A 19,488-nucleotide genomic window follows, 5' to 3' on the forward strand; every position below is an offset into this window, starting at 1 on the left:
GAAGTTAGAGCTGAGACCCTGGAAGGCGGTCAAACGCCGCTACGTGTGGTTACGGACATTCATGCTCAGCCAAGCGGAGCTCCAGAGAGCGAGGCTGACGGTGGTTCCAGAAAGAGCCCGGCCTCCCCTGCTGCCCATGGTGGTGCCCTTGGCTCTGTGCTCTGCCCCTCGGGCTGTAAGCCTGTGAACGTGTCCCAGACCCGCTGGCCAGCGGGCCGCCGTGAGGCCGTGCTGTGGCACGGACATCCCGGAGAAAGACTGGGAGACGAGAGGAAAGCAGCAGCCTTTCCACTCCAGGACCTGCTGGCGCTTCGGACAGGGCAGCCACAGTAGCGGGCGAGGGGGCTGAACATGTGACTCCAGCAGGGGTGGTTCGACTTGTGTCCAGTCGAAAACCTGGCACCCTCGGTTTCGACTGGACACAGGTCAGGGCATGTCCGGGAGTTCTGTGATAAATGTGCGCGTCCGCCCAGGGTGGCAGCAGCTTTTCCATCGGGGCTAACACTGCCGCCTCACTTTGGCATCTGTGTAATCAATGCCCTGCAGGAGAGCCCTCTCCGCCTCAGGTGTCTGTGTGGTTTCTGGTTTCCTGCTGGGCATGACTGGTACATCAGGTGATCCTCCTCTGCACTTTCAGGAAGTGACTCGAGCAAGGAAAGGAGGGGCTCCGGGGTGACAGGAGGGTCTGCAGTCCTGAACACGGTCCTCTTCTCACCATCACTGCCATAGGACACGCTAAAAAAAAGTTGTGGGTTTGGGGTTTCTTTTGCACGAGATCTGCAGCCTGACACTGGGCTCAGCCCCTCCACCACCAGCTGTGACGCGCTGAGCAAGTGCCTGACTCTGGCAGCTCAGTTTCCTATCTGTGCAATGGGTGTAGCATTACCCACCGCAGAGGGCGGACTGGGGAGCAGTGGTGGCGCATAACCGGCGCTACCTAGGTGCCGGCCGTGGCTATTGTTACCGTACAGGAGGGGAAGTTACAGGCAGCGCCCAGCTCTGTTTTTCACAACGCAGCTGGCAGGGCTTGAGGGCACTTGCCGTTCTGCAGTTACCCTCACTGCTGGCCACAGGCGTGGGTCCTCTCTCCAGTCCACTCCACTTCCTCTCCGGGATCTCTCTGGAGAGGCGGCCTCCTCTGCGAGCCGCTCATGCACCCGGCCTAGCTCAGGATCCTCTCTCCCCGCTCACCCCTTCCTAAATGCTTGGCTTCCTCCACCGGCCTCTTCTCCCCAGCGTCAACGCTGACGGCCTGCGCCCTGTCTTCCTTCACGCTGTCCGCGCACCACGCGTGGGAGGCCGGGACACGCTTCCTTCACGACCTACAATCTTCACCCCCCACACGCACGTCTTGTGACGACAGGGCCCCGGTTTCCATTCTCAGCACAATGTTCTCTTTGTCCCACACTATTCACTCAAGATTTAACCTTTTGCCTTTCACGCTCCTCCGCTCCAGGGAGTGCACCTCCAAATCCGTTTCTCTAGGCAGACCGCTCACCCCAGCTCAGACCTGCGTCTCTATCGCCCTGCCTACTACCTTCATCTCAGGCCAAGCAGCACCCGGCACCTCCCTCCACCACCGCTGCACCTCCCCCTCAGCCATCCACGTCGAACACCCGAACACCCGCAGGTTAACCCCAGACTTCCCCCTTTCATCCCCAGCCCCAGTCACTCCCAGGGCCTCTCAGTCATGCCTTCTTGGACGTCCCATGCCCACTGACATCCCCCTAGTGGAGGCCACGTCCCTGGCGCCCCACCTCAATGCTGTCCCCTCAAAGCCGTCTTTCTGAAATATAGTATCCGGTTGGTAGTTTCCAGCTCACCTCAGGTCCCAGGACGCCAGGTGACACACCTGCCTGTCACACTCTAGCCTCAAAGTTACCGCTGGAATCCTGGACGCGCCAGGGGATTGCCTCCGTGCCCGGGCACGTGGCCTGCAGCCCCCGGGGGAATCCCTTCAACCATCTGCCCGGTGAGCCACTTTTCATCCTTAAACACCTTCCTCTGTGGAGACCGTTTTTCTTATGCCACAGCTGTCCCGCCGGGCACTCGCGCGCTATCTGTGTACCACAGTGGACTGGAGCTTCTGTTCACATGTGGGGTCTCCTCTGTCGTTCCACCAGCTCCTGGAGGCTGAGCTGCCGGCCAGAACTTTGTTCGTCTTTGTATCTCCAATGTCTAGGACAGGGTGCAGCACCTGGCAGGCCCTAAGAAGCATCTCCCATTGAGTGGAATGTGTATTGCACGCCTGTTGCCCGTCATCGGATAGGATACACGCCCCCCCCAAGTCCCCAAAATGTATTTTCTCAATTATACTTAAGAGCAAGACTGAAATTAAATGTTAAGGGAAATTATAATAGCGAAGAATAAAGCATGTGCTCTACTGAAACATCTAAAATACCCTACAAGAGCCGAAACCGGTTTGGCTCAGTGGATAGAGCATCGGCCTGTGGACTGAAGGGTCCCAGGTTAGATTCCGGTCAAAGGCATGTACTTTGGTTGCGGGCACATCCCCAGTGGGGGGTGTGCGGGAGGCAGCTGATCGATGTTTCTCTCTCATCGATGTTTCTAACTCTCTATCCCTCTCTCTTCCTCTCTGTAAAAAAATCAATAAAATATATTAATAAAATAAAATAAAATACCCTGTAAGAAAGAATCTGTTGGTAAATTATGGTACAAACCATATGGAATATGTCACAGTCCCTAAAGCCTGGCTACACGAAGCTAGCGTCTCAGGAATCATACATGTGAGCCTCTTCCACTCAGACTGCCAGGGTGACAGCCCCCACACCAGTGCTTCACGAACCACCTTTATGCAGAAGAGACCTGGGCTCAGAATTACACATTTCCACTTGCACATAAAAATGTAACCGGTTCTTCTTAGATGCTCGCACACCTGAGGAAGACACAGTTCTTATCAAGGCCCGATGAAGATGGATAAGGGCGAGGCCCCACCTTCCCGTCCAGGGGTAGCACGGGCACCAACGTTTTCAAAATTAAGAATTAACTTTCGGTGCCTGACCGGTGTGGCTCAGTGGTTAATTATCAACCTATGAACCAGGAGGTTCGATTCCGGTCAGGGTACATGCCTGGGTTGTGGGCTCAATTCCCAGTGGTGGGGAGAGGGTGTATGTGCAGGAGGCAGCCAATCAATGATTCTCTCTCATCACTGATATTTCTATTTCCCTCCCCCTTTCCCTTCTCTCTAAAATCAATAATATGTTTTAACACACACACAAAAAATTAACCATTCAAGACAAGAGTAGACACCACAAAGCGATATGATGAATTGCCAAATTCATTGCACACACCCTTACTAGTGCATGGCACTAACATTTGGGGGGAGGAATAAGCCTACACATGGTATCACTAAGCCTTGAAAACAATTACTTCATTTGCTTGCTAGCTGCACTTAACCTGCCAAAGGCCACACACGACTAAGGAGCTGAGAACTCCAACCCTCAGCTACCCACCTCCACGACCATTCCCTTCCACCTGTGGGTGCTTAGGAAAGGTAGGTCTCAGAACAGGTGGGTATACGCATATGTGAAGGGATTTTTTGTTTGTTTTGCTTTTAATAATGAAGGCATGCCAAGGTGCAGATCATTATAAACAAAAACGTGAAGTTGAGAAAACAGGGGCTGGGTAACTTTGTTGTAGGAGTTTGTCTGTGCATTATAGGATGTTTAGCAACATCCCTGACCTCTGTCCATGGGATACCATAGTATCTCTGGTCCTCCCCCTTGCCCAGTTGTGACAATCAAAAATGTTTCTAGATATTGAAAATGTCCCCCAGGGGAAAAATCACCCTGACTTGACCCACTGGGATAAAGTCATCTATATTTATAAAAGGCTAATATGCAGAGTGTCCCCTCGAGAGTTTGACCACCAGGGGGTTGTGTGAAATAAAGGAAGGCCTTGGCCAACAGCCAGAAGGCCCCATTCAGCCCTGATAGCCGGCCAGGCCGGTGCAAAATTTCATGCACCAGGCCTCTATTGTATATATTAAAATCCCAACATTGCCGTATTTTTAAAGTATCAAAAGTGTGAAAACTAACAAAATCAGAGCCACTTTAAAAATGGACATCCCAGAGAAACTGCCTCAAATCTTAGAATGTTAAAACTGGGCAAAATAACCTTGGGACTGGGCCTAAAGCAGCACGGTATTCCAAACTACTGTTTTGACTAAGGGACCAAAGATCAAAGACATTCTTTAGAATTAGCATCACTACACTAGCTAATCTACACCTACAGAAATTCCTTTTTTCTATTCTTTTAATTATTCCCCCTCCCTTTCTCATAAATACCTCTGACCATCATCCAATCCAGTGTTTCCCAAAGTGTGGTACGCGTACCCCCAGGGGTACGGGAAACGTTTGGTGGGGGTATGCGTTGCACCGGAGTTTGGTGGGGATATGCACTGCACCAAGAATTAGCTATGCCTAATTCTACGTTCTCATGAGTACGAGGGGTACTCAGCGTTACAAAAATTATAGAAGGGATACACATATGTCAAAAGTTTGGGAAACACTGGTTCTGCCTGAATCAGCACTTTGGGAGTGAGTATTCCTTTGGATCTCAAATGAACGCTTGCTGCCTCTCATTTTGGCCTTCTACTTACAGGTTAACAAAGGTAATTAAACTTAATGCAAAAACTGAAGACCAAAGACTGTGGTTAAAACTTGATGATACCTGAGCTTCAGTATCTAACCGGGGGCCAACAGACACGCACAGACCTGCCTTCACACGCCACCTGCCAGGCAGAGTTCACAGGTGTGCGGTGTGTGAGGGGGGTGGGGGAGAGAGAGAGGATGACAACATCCCTGGATCCATGCAACTCAAGCAGGGCCCCTTCATCCCATTTCACTTCCACCCCCTACGGGGGGTGAGGGGTGGAGGGTGCACTATTTCTCCCTGTTTCCACTGAGTAGGCAGTGTCTCATTCTTCTTTTAAGATGGTGGAATTTCACCCTTGATATCAAAATCATCAAGTGCTGGCAGAGCACTGGCTGAGACCACACCCAGTCAGTTCTGACACCTTATTCACCTACCAACGCCTCCGCGGAGCTCTCAGCCAGTGACTCTCCCTCCGGACCGCACACGAGAATCCCTGGGGGAGGCGGTGATGTGCTCAGATTCCCAGACCCCATCCTCAGGACCTCCCACCTGGCAGGACCAGGTAAGGGCATGAAATGAGCAACGTGAGCAAGTTCCCCCTGAGTTACGTGGGTGCAGCCCGTGAGTAACCCTGCTTTCCAGCCAGCTCCTCGCAGCTGTACTCACCAGATTTTAGCCTAAAGATTTTCAGATCCTACCTACCGTGCAACATCAAGAGGACCTGTAACTAAAAATAAGAGTGTTTCTCTGTGAACGCACAGTCTACGTTCCACTCATTTTGGCCGCCAACCAAGATGCAAGAAGCACCTCAATGATTCTGAGGCATGCTGTTTAAGTCTAACCAAGCAGTATTCCTCTAATGTGGAGAATACATCATTTACTAACATCCAGCTGCCTGCTTTTCACATGTTTAAAAGTGTGAAGGCACCCTGACCGGTGTGGCTCACGAGTTCGATACCCGGTTGGGGTGTGTACAAGAAGCAAGTCATAGATGTAACTCTCTCACATCAATGTTTCTCTCTCCCTCTCTCAAATCAATTTTTTTTTTTTAAAGTATTAAGACCATTAATCCTGAGTCCTCGGAATAAAACACATTCTCCAAAACTAGACCACGCCCAGAACTGCAGACGGTATTGCTAAGATTTCACCGAAGTGGCCAAGATGTTAAGATGGCAGCACCATGTGCAGGGTCAAACCCAGAGCCATCTCCCCCGCCCCACCACCACCACCACCTTTCTTACGCTCTCTTCCTCCTCACTCCACTTCAGCCTTGCAGGCTTCCTACTGCTCCTCACACCAGCATCCCCCCATCCCTACCTCAGGCCTCCACCTGTTCCTCTGCCTCCCTCAGCACTTTTATCTCGGTCTTTCTTTGTTGAAAAGTCACCTTCCTTGGCCTCCCTCTGTAAAACAGCATCCCGTCCCCCAAGCCCTGTTACCCACTTCCCTTCTTTACTTCTGAGCACTCACTGCTGCTCGAACATCGGTGCCTCCTGTCTGTTCTTCCCGCTGGAAGATTCCTAGAGAAGGGGCCTAGAACAGCACCTACCATGTAAAAAGCACTTGTTGAAGGAATGAACAGAAGAATGAATGAATGAATGAATGAATGCACTGACCTCTCTAGGGATGCCGATATCACAGCTCCTGGGTGTGTAGGGAGTGTCCACAGTATGCCCGGCATACGGATCCTTTCACAAACAAGGATCACTGTGTGTGTGTTGAGGAAGGAGATGAATGAAATCAAATGACGGTCCCTCCCACCACCGCGAGGGTGGCAGCAGGAGCAACAGAACAACTGGATCCGTTGTTATTTCCTTTTTTTTCTTTCTTCCCAATTTATTTAACAAGAAAGAGGAAGGGAGGAAGGGAGGGAGGGAGGGAGGGAGGGAGGGAGGGAGGGAGGGAAAACATTGATTTGTTGTTTCATTTATTTATGTATTCACTGATTACTTCTTGTATCGAAGGGGAAAATAAGACATGTGGGGGGCTAGCTATCTGAATCTGTGCCAGTAACCTGCCTTCTGACGTACACCCTTGCTTGCGGATAAACGCACACTCTTGCTTGCCCATAAACTCCATTCTTATAAAATTCCTTTTCTGTGATGCCTGTCCTGCCTTGCAAAACCTGTTTCCTGGCATACTCCCATTTTATAGAGGCCATAAACCACAAACCATACACAATCCCCGGAGGGGCTGGTGCCAGTGCTGGCATGCCTCTGGGGGTGGTCTCACTTCCCCATCCCAACTCTCGGGGAGGGTGGGGGTCTGCAAAGCCCACGAAGTACCCAGAAGCCTGACCCATATTTTGGGACCAAGGAACTCAGGGTATAAAGGGAAAGCTTCGTCCACATCCATCATTCAGGGTTTGGAGACCGACTTCCCTGAGTCATGGCACCAGCGAGATCTGCAGTGAAGGCAACTTTTCGGAGCTTTCTCTGAGTGCCCTGCTGATTAATTCTGAGTGCGTGGCAGCTTATCTGCAACAGTATGTGCTCCTGAAACCACAATGTGGGGTGTTCTGAGTCAGAGTGTGTTGTCTTGAAAAACCGAAGAATGGGTTCAAGGACAAAAATGGCTAGCGGGAGCCAAGTTTATTGAGAGAAGCCAGTCCTGGAAAAGGTGCATCTGAGGTCCAGGAGTAGCCAGTGTCCAGGGCTGCGGTTCCATGTTACAGCGGAGTGCAGTGCAGCATCCAAGTGAATTAAGGTTTATTAGTCCACGTTAGAGTCCCACTCGGCCATCAGCCATGTGGGCACAGGGGGGCATCCCCCTCCGCAGGAGCCTGGAACCTAGCACACGGGGCGAGAAAGCGTGTGCTTTTTTTTTATATACATGCTTGCTAGCTTTTGATTGGTTCCTTCAAATAATTCTGCCTTCATACCATCATGCCTCGCTGCCTTGTGGCTGGTTATCTGCAAGCTGCTTATCTTAGCAACACTTTCAAGTTCACAGCTCCCAAGCATGCCCTCCTTTCCCCACCCAAATGGGTTGTCTTAGTAACTTCCACCAGCTGAGTCCTCTGGTTCTACTTCCACCTCCCATGGTCCCAACCCTGTCTACCCAGCTTCCTTCTGTTTCTCACCCGGACCGAAGATGGAACCTACAACCTTGGCATATCAGGATGACGCTCTAACCAACTGAGCTACCCATCCAGGGCATTATTTTCTTTTTTTAAGAGGAGAGGAAAGAGGAAATATACTCACTGTCCCGCTGTTGGCTATTTGACTCGGGCCAAGTCACCTCTGAGGATGTTTGCTAATCGTAAAGAGCAGGGCTGGGTGAGAACATTTTTATCGCCCCTTCCTCCACTAAAATTGAGTCTCACGTACCTACTTTTCAAAGGGCAGGAAACATAAAATTTAGCTTATTCAATGGATGCTAACACTTGGTGGACATTTAGGAGTCAGAAACAGGAAGTTGGAAGAAGCAGAAGGAGATAGGTTTAAAACGATGAAAGAGAAGACAAAGAGAGGAGAAAATGTGTGTGAAGGATAGGACTTCCTGGGAAAGAAGAGTTGGAAGGGGAAGAGAAAGGAGGAACAGAAACAGGGAACATCATGCTTACCATGTTCTGTTCCCCAGGGTGACAAATTCAGAGGAACTCCTCTTTGCAAATTCAGATTAGCAGACCCAGCCACAACCAACCTCAGCCCCCAGCTTACAGCTACCCTCCTGAATCCAGGAACTGCCCCTGCCACCCCCTTCCCCCCCCTCCCTCCCCCCACCGGAGAGATTCCAGCCAGAGTTCAGAAGTTTGCCCTCACTCCGATAAAAATGAACTGGGGGCTGGTACGGGACCCCCACCCCCATGCAGAACACAGTACCTGCAGGATTTCTACCATAACATACAACATGAGAGTCTGTCAGGCAGGAGAGGGGGCCATCTTTAACTGCCAATGCCAAGCTCTTGGCAAAACGCACCCGCTGGGGCCCGGGGCTGTATTTGCTGGCAAGGGCTCCTCCAAAGCACCTTGGTGTGGAGTGTGGACGAATAACCTTTGGAAAGGAACCTCAGAGGTGATCTGATCATAAGTTCCTAACTGGGCAGGTCATGGTGGTTAGTCACACCCCAGGCCTGTAAGTTCTTCAGTGGAAGGTTTTAAGCCAACCCAGCCCCATTGTTCCTGTGCGTCTAGGTTAACACGCCTTTGAAATATCAGAAGTAATAATCCCCTAAGGGGGGGTTAACCCTCAAGAGAGCATATGGTTTTATTAACTGTCCTGTAATTCAACGCCTGCCTTGCTTTCTCCAACTGTCCTTATGTCCCCTCCTTAATTTCAAATGCATAAAAGAAGCTGCAAAACTGTTACTCTCCAGAGTAGGAGTGTCGAACTCAATCAGAGAAGGGGCCAAAATCTAAAATCCAGCCTAAATCGCGGGCCAAATGGTTTACTGAACAGTCATAAACTGTCATTGTGATGGAAACGCAGCGGAGTGCAGTGATGACAGCGCGGTGCGGGCCACATTGCAAGGCCTGGCGGGACGGATTTGGCCCGCGGGCCTTGTGTTTGACACATGTGCTCCAGAGCATTTGAGATCTTGCTTTCTGGCACGCATTGTCAGTTTGGCTCAAGTAAAGTCATAAAAATTCTCTACAGGTCTGGGCGTTTCTTACATTGACCCTGGTGAAGTACACTGAATTCATGCACCAACACCCTGCATCTGAATGTATTTTCAGTCACATCCTGCCTGGGACGCTGCTTTCACAGGACGGGTGTAGGCCTTGTCTAAACCAGGTCAGTGTGTGGCTCCGAGACCTGAGGACAACCAGCAGGAGTGAAGTCTCGAACAGCAGTCGCTGCCGCCTCCGCCGCCGCCACAGGCAGCTGAAGGAAGAAACCTTCCTGTCAGTGACTGTCCACCTGCTTTCTGCCGATGCCAGGGGAAGCAAAGCCCTTTGGAAGAGAGCTCGGGCTGTGGGAAATCACTACAGAACCGAACACTGGAAGGGCAGGCTCTGAGGGGCCCTGGTCTAGACTGGCCTCAGCACCATGACCCAGAAGCTTCTGAGCTTTTAAACTTCGTTTTTTGACAAAACCTCACACTTACAGAAAGATTGCAAGAATACAAAGAATTCCTTTAGTAGTATACCCTTTACTCAGACTCCCCAACTGTTAATGATCATCACATCTGCCCTGTTACCATGTTCTATACAGTATATAACCCACGTATTACTTTATAATATTATTTTAAATATATATTTTATGAATTTTTAGAGAGAGAGGAAGGAAGAGGGGTAGAAAAATAGAAACATTGATGACAGAGAAACATCATCCATCAGCTGCCTCCTGCACGCCCCCTACTGGGGATCTAGCTCGCAATCCCAGCAAATGCTCTGACCAGGAATGGAACGGACGACCCTTAGGTTTCTGGGTCGACGCTCACCTGCTGAGCCACACCAGCCAGGTCACATATTACTTTTTTAACCATTTGAAAGTAAGCCGAAGACACGATACTTACACCTATGTATTTTAGCATTCCCTTATACGATAACCAAAGGCTATTGTTTTAGATAAAAATCGGGAAATTACTTCTCCTTCAGGAGTGTTATCTACTTTAAAGACCTTACACAAATGGCCCAAGTAGTCCCCCAAACAGCCCGAGAGCGAAAGCAAGATCACATGTGGCATTCAGCAGTCACTTTTCTTCAGCTTCCTTTCATCCGAAACAGTTACTTTATCTTTCATGACATGGGTATTTTTTGAAAAGTACAGGTCAATTGTTTTGTGGAATGTCCCTCCTTTGAGGTTTGTCTGTTTCATTATGATTAGATTCAAGTTGCCCATTTGGGGCAGAAATAGCCCAGAAGTGATTCTGTGACCTTCTTGATGCATTTTTCCCCAGGACACATGATGCTGATCTGGTGTTAAATTGGACCGATTGGTTAAAGTGGGGGTAAGGCAGGTCTCTGTGCTGTCCAAGTTGCAAAGTCCCTTTGTAAACTAATAAATAACTTGATGGGAGATTCTTAGAGACTAAGCAAATATCCTGCTCCTCACCAAACCTACTTGTTTGACCACCCACTGGTGGATTCTTGCCTGGATAAGGATAACAATCTGTGTGAAGTCAAACAAGGTCAAACGTCGGGGGAATACAGGAATGGTCCCAGCGGCAGCTGATGAGCATGCGACACTCCTCTATCGATTTAATTCAAACAACTCCGGGTTGTGTCCACTTTTAGCTAATGAGAAAAAACACACACCGCCTCTGGATTTGCTTGAGAGCAGCCACGAATATGCCAGTGTCTCTCACGGTGAGCCATGCCAGCTGGGAACTCAGCCCTTCAGTCCACAAAGTGCCCAGTGGCTGCACAAAGGGCCACCTGAGAGCCGACCATCCTCCCACGGACGCCCCGGTCTCCAGGGGCAACACTGAGGGCACAGCTCCGTGCTGGCTGGCCTGCTGCGGCAGGGCACGGGGAGCTATATTTAAAAACAAAACCGCCAACTCTCCACCACCCTAGACTGGGCCACCACCAAGCTTGGGAACTCCGATTTCGCCGATTCGAGAAACGCTTTTTTAAAACTCGGCTATCACAAAGTTAGAAGCCAGAAATTAGGCAGAAGCAGAGAGAACACTGAAGTCTCACACTGGTTGTTAACACTACAGCCCGGTGATGTCCAGTTGGCATTCCAGTCCATCTTCCAGGGCCTTTCCTCTTTGCACATGCGAACTTTGTCAGGATGGAGACCATGCTGCCCCACCAGCCTTCTGCAGGCTGGTCTGCGCCGGGCAATTAAGGAAAAGGGTTTGAGTGTCTCGGTTCTCCCAAGCATGGTCTGGATTTAAATTCATTCCGGAGGCAAAGGAGGGAAGTTATTCATAACGTGCAATGGCTGCCTTTGAGTCTCAGGGCTCAATTCTCTTGTAGAGCCCAAGTCTACAAGGGCTGGTGGGTACTGTTGTGTAATTAGATGTTTACCCAGTAATCCATTAAGTAAGCATTTAACAAGCACTTTCCACACACAGGCCCTGGGAGAATAAAGATAAACAAGACACGGCTCCTTTCCTCTGTAAATGAAGAACCAGGCAGGGTTCTTCATTTACAGAGAATACCCCAAATACTGACTAAGGCCACGCTAGAGGCGCGGGTGCCCCTGGGATGCCCCGGGCATGGGGTGCCAGCTCCATCTCAGGAAACCAGGGAGGCGTGCTGGGAGGCTGAGAAAGAGGGTCCTGGAGGGACAGAGATAGAAGAGGCATTCCTGACGGGTAGGAAGGGCATGCCCAGTGCCCAGAGAGGCATGCTCAGGCTGGGCCTCCAAACTGGCCCCAAAGGAGGCCCGGGGCTCACCCTAGGACAAAGGTGACCAAGGGAGAGGGTGGGCAAGGAGCTGCTGAGATCACTGCAGCCAGAGGGGGGCGGGGAGCGGAGCCAGAGCAGGGACGGCAGAAGGGGTACAGGAAGAAGATGGCGCAGGACTTGGTGACAGAGCTGGCAGGGGCTGTTCTTATAGCACCAAGATCAGCTGCTTAATAACCAGTTCAGGCCACTAATGGGGGGGAAAAAGAACATGCTAGAAGGCTCCACGTACTGCCACCATTCTGAGATGATTTAACCGCAGAGGAGGGGCCAGAGGAAAGAAGACATGACATTGAGGTAAACTGAGGAAACTGCTCATTGAACTGCCCCTCCTCTTGGGTCCTCCGAGCTCTAACAAAAGGCCTTAGATTATTGCTCTGGCTGTGGCCCCGTAACAGCAAATGGCATACGCAGAGCATGCTGCACCCATGACAGCCACAAAGAGAGCAAAGTCTAGAAGCTACCTCTTTACTGAAAGATTTCACTCCTAATGGATGGGAAATACAAGTAGTCCGGCTGAATACATAATTCTCAGTGGGGGAAAGTGACTGTTAGCAGGATTAAGGATTAACAGAAGCCACTCTGGGACCCAATCCAAGCAGCCTCCACCGCAGGGGCCTTCCCCAATCCCGAGTCTAACGGGAAACACAGGGAACGAGATCATGGGGCAGAATGTATGCAAATTCTGAAACAGCCACGTGTGGCACTAGGAAGCGGTACTCCGCAGGGGGTACCTGGCTCGGTGGACGGATGGCTAAGGGAAGGGGGAGGATTGGACAGGCAGCTTGTGCAGCCATCTGGTTGCATAACTGAATAATCCTATTTTCCTATAGGAACGGAAGATCCAGACTGGTTATATCAAACCCCAAATCAGCAAGTGATAATGACCCGGCAAAGGGACGGTCACCGGTCACGGGCAGCAGCCTGAAGGAGAGGGAACAGTCAGTAGAGAGGAGACAAAGGAAAGTACTGTTAGGGCCACTTCAAGCTCAGAACAAGTGGAACACGTTTGAATTCCTAAAACCAACCACATGTATTTAGGTCTGTGGAAGGTACAGCAAAAACATCCAGCTTCCTTTTATACCCCAAATAGACAGCGCTTTTACTCTTTGCTCCAAACATTTGGACAAGCAGCACCTGGGCAGGCTCCCAAGCAGGCATACCTTCAAGCACAAACCCGGTTTTTAATCACGTGGGGAGCATGCACCTGGGGAGACAGAAAGAAGCAACAGGGGCAGCCTCTTCTTCAAAAAGCTCTCACAACCCCATCTTTAAAAACTGGACAAGGAGATTTATGACCAATTGCCATTACTTTCATAGTATTTCTTCTTAACTTACCCTATGCCGGACATGAAGGCAGTGCCAGGAGATGTTTTAGATTTGGGGTGCGTGTGTCTGTGTGTGTCTAGGAGGGGGCTTAGAAAAGGCTCCGCCCAGGAAGGAAGGATAGGACTGAAGGGGGTGGGCGGGAGAGGCAGGTGCCCCCTGAGAAGGGCAGCAGGCCCAGAGGATGAAAGTTCCCAGTGGAGCGTCCGCAGGTCCGGCCCTGGAGGACACAGGGCACCGAGAGAGGCTAGAAAAGGAAGCAGTGCAACGGCAGGAGGGGAGAATTGAAGATGGAATTGGATTTTGGAGAGACTTCTCTCGAGGCTGGACCGGTGACGGAGAAGTCCTCTTGTGCGCTGAGATGAGTCAGAAGGTGTGCCTGCGAATGCAAGACCTGGACCAGGGAACACAGCCATCTCTCCAGCCTCAGCTACACCCTCCCAAGAACCTCCACAGGAGCCTTTCTGAAGGAGGGCTGGAATGCAAGATGCTAAGAAGATGGGACATATTTACTCATCTACCCCCTGCAGGCCAGACTGCCCCCGTCTGAATCCCAGCTCTCTCCTCCAGAGTTTCTTAAGCTTTCTGAACCTTGGTATCCTCATTTGTAACATTGGGGGTGACAACAGAATGAATGGCCTTCGTGAAAATTAAATGGACTGACACATATAACATGTCTAGAACAGGTGAGGATGAAGTGAGTCGGTGTTTACCCCTTTTCCTGTTCTGCCTATGTTTTGTAGCGTGTGCGTGTGTTGCGGGGGAGGGGTTGTTTAGTATCAAGATTGTCCCAAAGAGCCCACTCTCTCTGCCAACCACAAAAACACTGCTAGGTTACCGGACTCTAGCCCAGTGGTCGGCAAACTCATTAGTCAACAGAGCCAAATATCAACAGTACAACGATTGAAATTTCTTTTGAGAGCCACATTTTTTAAACTTAAACTACTAACGCTACTTCTTCAAAATAGACTCGCCTAGGCTGTGGTATTATTTTGGAGAAAAACCACACTCAAGGGACTAAAGAGCCGCATGTGGCTTGAGAGCCGCAGTTTGCCGACCACAGCTCTAGAGTCACTCGGCAGATAACTGAATCCCACCGTTGTTAGCTCTCACTCTTCCTTCATCAAGACAAATCAGCTCACTGTTTACTGGCTAAGGCTTAGAGCTGTGCTGTCCGCTAACCACTGTGGTCACTGAGTACTTCAAATGCGGCCAGACCAAATTGAGATGTGCTCTACATAAGTGTAAGATACACACCAGTCAGGCTTTGAAGACGTAGTTGAACAGAAAATTGTAAAATAGCTCATTTAACAATTTTTATAACTTGATTTGCAATATACTGAACATACTGAGTTAACTATAATATATTAAAATCAATTTCACTTTTTTTTTTAATTGCTTCCTTCTCATCCATTGGATTTATTTTAGTTGCTATGTTCCTAACTTCTTAATTTAAGTGATTAGCTTGTTAATGCTTTTTTCCCCCTTGCTAATATGAACAATTAATACTGCATATTTCTCTCTAAAACTGACTTAGTTGCATCTCAGTTTTTTTGTTTGTTTGTTTGTTTGGTTGGTTGATTTTTCTTAATTCTCACCTGAGAACATTCAATTGATTTTTAGAGAGTGGGAGGGAGCAGAAGAGACAGAGAGAAACATCAATGTGAGAGAGACAGATAGATTGGTTGCCTCCCGCCCTTGCCCTGTCCGGATCTAGCCTGTAACTGAGGTACACACCTCTGACTAGAATCGAACCCACGGCCCTTCAGTCTGAGGGCTCTATCCACTGAGCCAAGCCAATCAGGGCTCCCACAGTTTTTTTAAGTCAACAATTCATCCAAAAGTTTTAACATCTATTTTCATTATTACTTCTCTATCTTTCAAATGTCAATACTTCCAAATTCAAAAATTTTTAAAGTTTAAAAATTATCTCTTAAAATGGTCATATAATTTAGTTGCATTGTGTTCAGAGAGAACTTTGTATAATACTGATTATTTTAAATGTTAGAACTTACTTATTTTATGACCTGGTTATAAAATTGAAAGATTATACCTTCAATTTTTGTGAAAGTATAATCTTCCCTTGCTATCTCTCTCCCTCTCCCTTCCTCTCTGAAATAAATTTAAAAATATATTTTAAAAATTGACGTTTTTATCTTCCTGAAAAATTCAAACTTTAATTTACTTATTTATTTAAAAAATTTTAAATGTAGCTACTTGAAATTTTTAAATTATGTGTGTGGCTTGGGTTATATTTCCATTGGACAGCGCTGGTTAGGGAAGGATAAGCAAGAAGCCTGCACCAGCCACCAAATCCTGGATGACTAAGGAGTTTATTACTGAAAACGATAAGCCAAGAGGAGTGTATTGGCGGCCTTGATAAAGTTCAACACTCTGTTCTCCTCCCTGCTGCCGCCCTCTAAATAGGAAATGAGAACAAGATGTGAAAAGCAGAATGGAGGTGAAGAACAGATAGAAGAGGATCGAAAAGCAGGAACAACGCAAGCAGATGCCGAGGAGAGAGGGCGGCCAGGGCAGAAGAAACGCTCTGAGTATGTAATAGAAAAACTGCTCCAGTTTAAATGTAACACATGTAAGCCTGAATTATGAAAGTGACAACGAGTCTTAAAAACAGCCCTGACATTCAAAAGGCAGAACTCCTATTTCAGCAAGTAGTTTTCATCAATTTTCCTTCTTTGAATGAATTGAATCATATCATACAATACTTAACTACTATGATTCCAGATATTAAAAACTTAAAGGGAAAGGGGGAAATTCATGGGTATAGAAGTTGATGAACCATTGAATCACTTAATCCTGGCTATTTTTCCATGGCATGTAAGAGGAAAACAAAAATGTCTTATATGGCCCCAAAAGACAAAACAAGAAATGGGCTTTTTCTTTCTTTCTTTTTTTGAAAAAATATATTTTATTGATTTTTTTTACAGAGAGGAAGAGAGAGAGGGATAGAGAGTTAGAAACATCGATGAGAGAGAAACATCGATCAGCTGCCTTTTGCACATCCCCTACTGGGGATGTGCCCGAAACCAGGGTACATTCCCTTGACCGGAATCGAACCCGGGACCTTTCAGTCCGCAGGCAAACCAGTTTCAGCTGGGCTTTTTCTTTAGGGCAGAGATTTTCAACCTTTTTCATCTCAGGGCGCACACAAACTACTAAAATTCTGTGGCACAAACAAAAACATATTTTTTTTGTCAATCTGATCCAAAGACATAATTTTCATTCACACCAGATGGCTATTATTGTGTTGGCTGTTGTACTTTTTTATTTGTCAGTCTAAGGGAAAAGAGGTCAGTGCCCCTGCCTTGTCAGGAATTGCATGTTTTACAAAGTAGAAATGCAGAGGAGCAGGGAAGGCAGGCCAGGGAAGCAGAAACAAAGTGTAGAAAGCTGAATGTTATAAAAACAAGGGAGAAGGGGTTCCCGAGCAGCCTTTGCAGGAAGAGGCCAGGGAGCTGAGGCAGAGAAAAGCAGTTTGGCCAGGAAGTTCTCGCCTGGGAGACAGAGACTCTTGGAGCTGAAGGGTCCCCACAGCTCAGCCTGTGCCGCCGCCTGACGCAGGGAGGACTGGGGCCTAGGAGTGACTGCACTTGCCGAGAACGTACAGGGCTCAGCCAGGTAGGAACTGATGTGATTCCCAATCCAAATCCTGCCTCAGGCATCTTGGTGAAAAGTGATGTTGCCATCATCATCTACTAGTGAGGAGCTACCAACGTATTTACCGAAAAGCTGGGATGGAATAGCTTTATCCGTAGCTCTCGAAGCTGAGTAAGCACGCACCAAATTGCAATGCGCTCTACATGAGTGTAAGATACACACCAATCAGGGTGGAAGGAACAAAAGCTGTATCCATCCATACACGCGGGAGCCCCACAAAGATATGAAGACTGAAAGGGCAGCCAGGTGATTCGCATCCTCTTTCACGTCCATTCGCTTCCCAAGAGCCAACCTGCTTGGATAAACGTCCCTTCTTTCTGACAAATAGCCCAGCGAGGAAAGCAGGGGAGACCCGGAGGAGGCAAACCAAAGAACAAAGGGTTTGTTCTTACTCTGCCTTAGAAAATATCTTTAAAGTTCAATACCAATCTGTTTTTGATAACAAGGGACAATTTGGTAGTTTGTGGCAAAATTACAGGCGTTTTCAGAATAAAGTCATGCAAGTTTTTTTTAGAATGTCTGCCTGTCCGCCTCTCTTTCTCTCTTCCATAACCCCCTGCATGCCTTCTTACCTCACCCACTTCTTTTTGTGGCTGGAGGAGGAAACGGCTCCCCTTCATGAGCATGGCTCCCTGCATCTCACTGGAGCAGCAGCAGCGCTCAGGGAATGCACAGACAGGCAGGAAGACCCAGCCATTTGGCACAGTGCTCTCCCAGCTCGCAGCAGCCTCTCTGCCCAGCCAAGCACTGGTGGGGATTTCGGTGATCCCCAGCTCTACCAGGAGGGAAATAAAAACACCTTCAAAGCTGTCAACCTGCAGGATATTGCAAGGGAAACCACAACCCTTGTTGAGTCAGTGCCCTTCGCTGGCTCAACAGACAGGGATTCCTCTTCCACAGCTTCAGGACAGGCGTCCTTCTGAGGAAGAGGAACAGCAGTCACCAGCTCAGCAGAAGACGAGTCTCCTTCCTCTTTATAACGCCAACACCCAGCACCGTACTTGGCACAAAGAGCAGGCGACCCACAGGTGCCGGATAAAGCGGGGCATGGAAAAACCATTTTCTCTTTTAAACAAAAGAGCAGAGGGTCCCACAGTACACGAATTAAGGCCCGAGGGCATAACACTCGTCTTTCAAGTCGGCTGGTGATGCTGCAGCACCTTCTTCACTCCTAAACACATGTTGGGGTCAGAACCATGGGGCCACGAGCCTGGAAGTGACCTCGACCATGAGCAGGTCAAGCCTCCCAGCTCAGCGCGGGAGACTGAGCCCCACAGGGACACAGATGTCGGCCAAGGTCACCCAGCTGGTGTGGGCTGGAGGTAGCACCCCGCCTCTCCCTATTCGCCCAGCTCCTCAAGAGAAGCTCCCCGAAACCCTGGTGTCACTTACACACTTAAAAGGCGCATCATCCATGCACACCCGGGTCAGCCCACTGCTTGCAGTTCGGAAGAAGCCAAATACCACCCGAACACGTCTCTGCCGCAGGGCTGGACGCAGGGTGGGGGCAGGAAAGGTCACTGGCGAATGTCTACCGCGGACATCACACACATTACGCCCTCCCGATGGGCGCAGAGGGTCGTTTCTCCGGGAGCTACTCGTTACCGTGTAAAAAGGGTCCGCCAAGCCCGTTCCCGGGGAAGCGAGTTAACCGGGCTCCGCCGGCTGGGAAGCTTCCAGCAATGCCCTAAGCGCCACCGAGCGGCTGCAGGACGCCGGGGAAAGGGCCACTGCGGCTGGACGGACTCCGCACCCCGGCCGCTCCCCCTGCGCCTCCCCAGCAGCGCCCGGCGGCCCGAGCCCCCGTCTCCCTCCGGGGGAGCCGTGCCCCCGGCCGGCGCTGTCCGCGGGGGCGGGGCCGCCAGACACGCCAGGCGGGGGCACAGAGGTATGGCCCCCGCCGCCCCCCGCCCGCGGGCCCCGCTGCGCCCCGAGAGGCTGCGCCACGTACCTCGGCCGGCAGGTGCCGCCGCCGCCGCCTCGGTCCGCGCCCGCAGTGGCCGCCGCTCTCCGCCGCGGGCCGCCCCCGCGCGCATGCTAGGGAGCGGGCGCCGGCCCGCAGCCAGCCCCCGGCCCCGCGCGCCCGCCCGCCCCCGCCCCCGGCGCCGCGCGCGCGCCCATTCAACCCGGACCGGCGCTCGCCGCGCGGATGCGGAGGAGGGGCGTGGGGGGCGGGGTCGTGGGGAGGGGGATGAGCATCACGAGGGCCTCGGGAGCCAATCGGAAGGCGCGAAGGCTGCGGCTGCGGCGGCGGCCTCGCCCCCGGGACGCGCAGCCCCGCCCCCTGGCGCTGTCTGGGGGAGTCGGGCGCCCAGGCTCGGGATGCGCCCAGGGCGGTGGGCAGGCGGTCCTGCTGCCGCCTCTGATCTGCGCTGCGGCCGGAGGGCGGAAGGAAGTCCGTGCGCTCTAGCGGAGGAGCCAGTGAATGAAGGGGCTTTGCAGGGCCGCCTGCTGGGCTCACCAGCAGCCGCACCCCAGGCCGATGCCGGTCCCGAGCCTCCGCGGCCCTCCAGCCCAGCCCGGGCTGCATCGGCACGTCTGGGAGCTTTTGGAGCAGCCTTCC

The 19,488-nt window shown here is 50.5% G+C and overlaps 1 protein-coding gene across 2 annotated transcripts in view; it reads right to left on the reverse strand.

The window, feature by feature from the left end:
• Window positions 1-19,013, reverse strand: part of ST3GAL5 (ST3 beta-galactoside alpha-2,3-sialyltransferase 5) — a 39,916-nt gene extending 20,903 nt beyond the window's left edge. The window contains exon 1 of one of the 2 annotated variants that reach the window (XM_045580964.1): window positions 18,877-19,013. In XM_045580964.1, coding sequence (XP_045436920.1) covers window positions 18,877-18,961 — 85 coding nt within the window. In that variant the 5' untranslated portion in view covers window positions 18,962-19,013. The remainder of the gene's footprint in view (window positions 1-18,876) is intronic. The other variant, XM_036435906.2, reaches the window with a different exon arrangement.
• Between the last annotated feature and the right edge of the window lie 475 nt (window positions 19,014-19,488).

The sequence above is a fragment of the Pipistrellus kuhlii genome, unplaced genomic scaffold, assembly GCF_014108245.1.
Source record: "Pipistrellus kuhlii isolate mPipKuh1 unplaced genomic scaffold, mPipKuh1.p scaffold_m20_p_13, whole genome shotgun sequence".
Lineage (NCBI taxonomy): Eukaryota > Metazoa > Chordata > Mammalia > Chiroptera > Vespertilionidae > Pipistrellus > Pipistrellus kuhlii.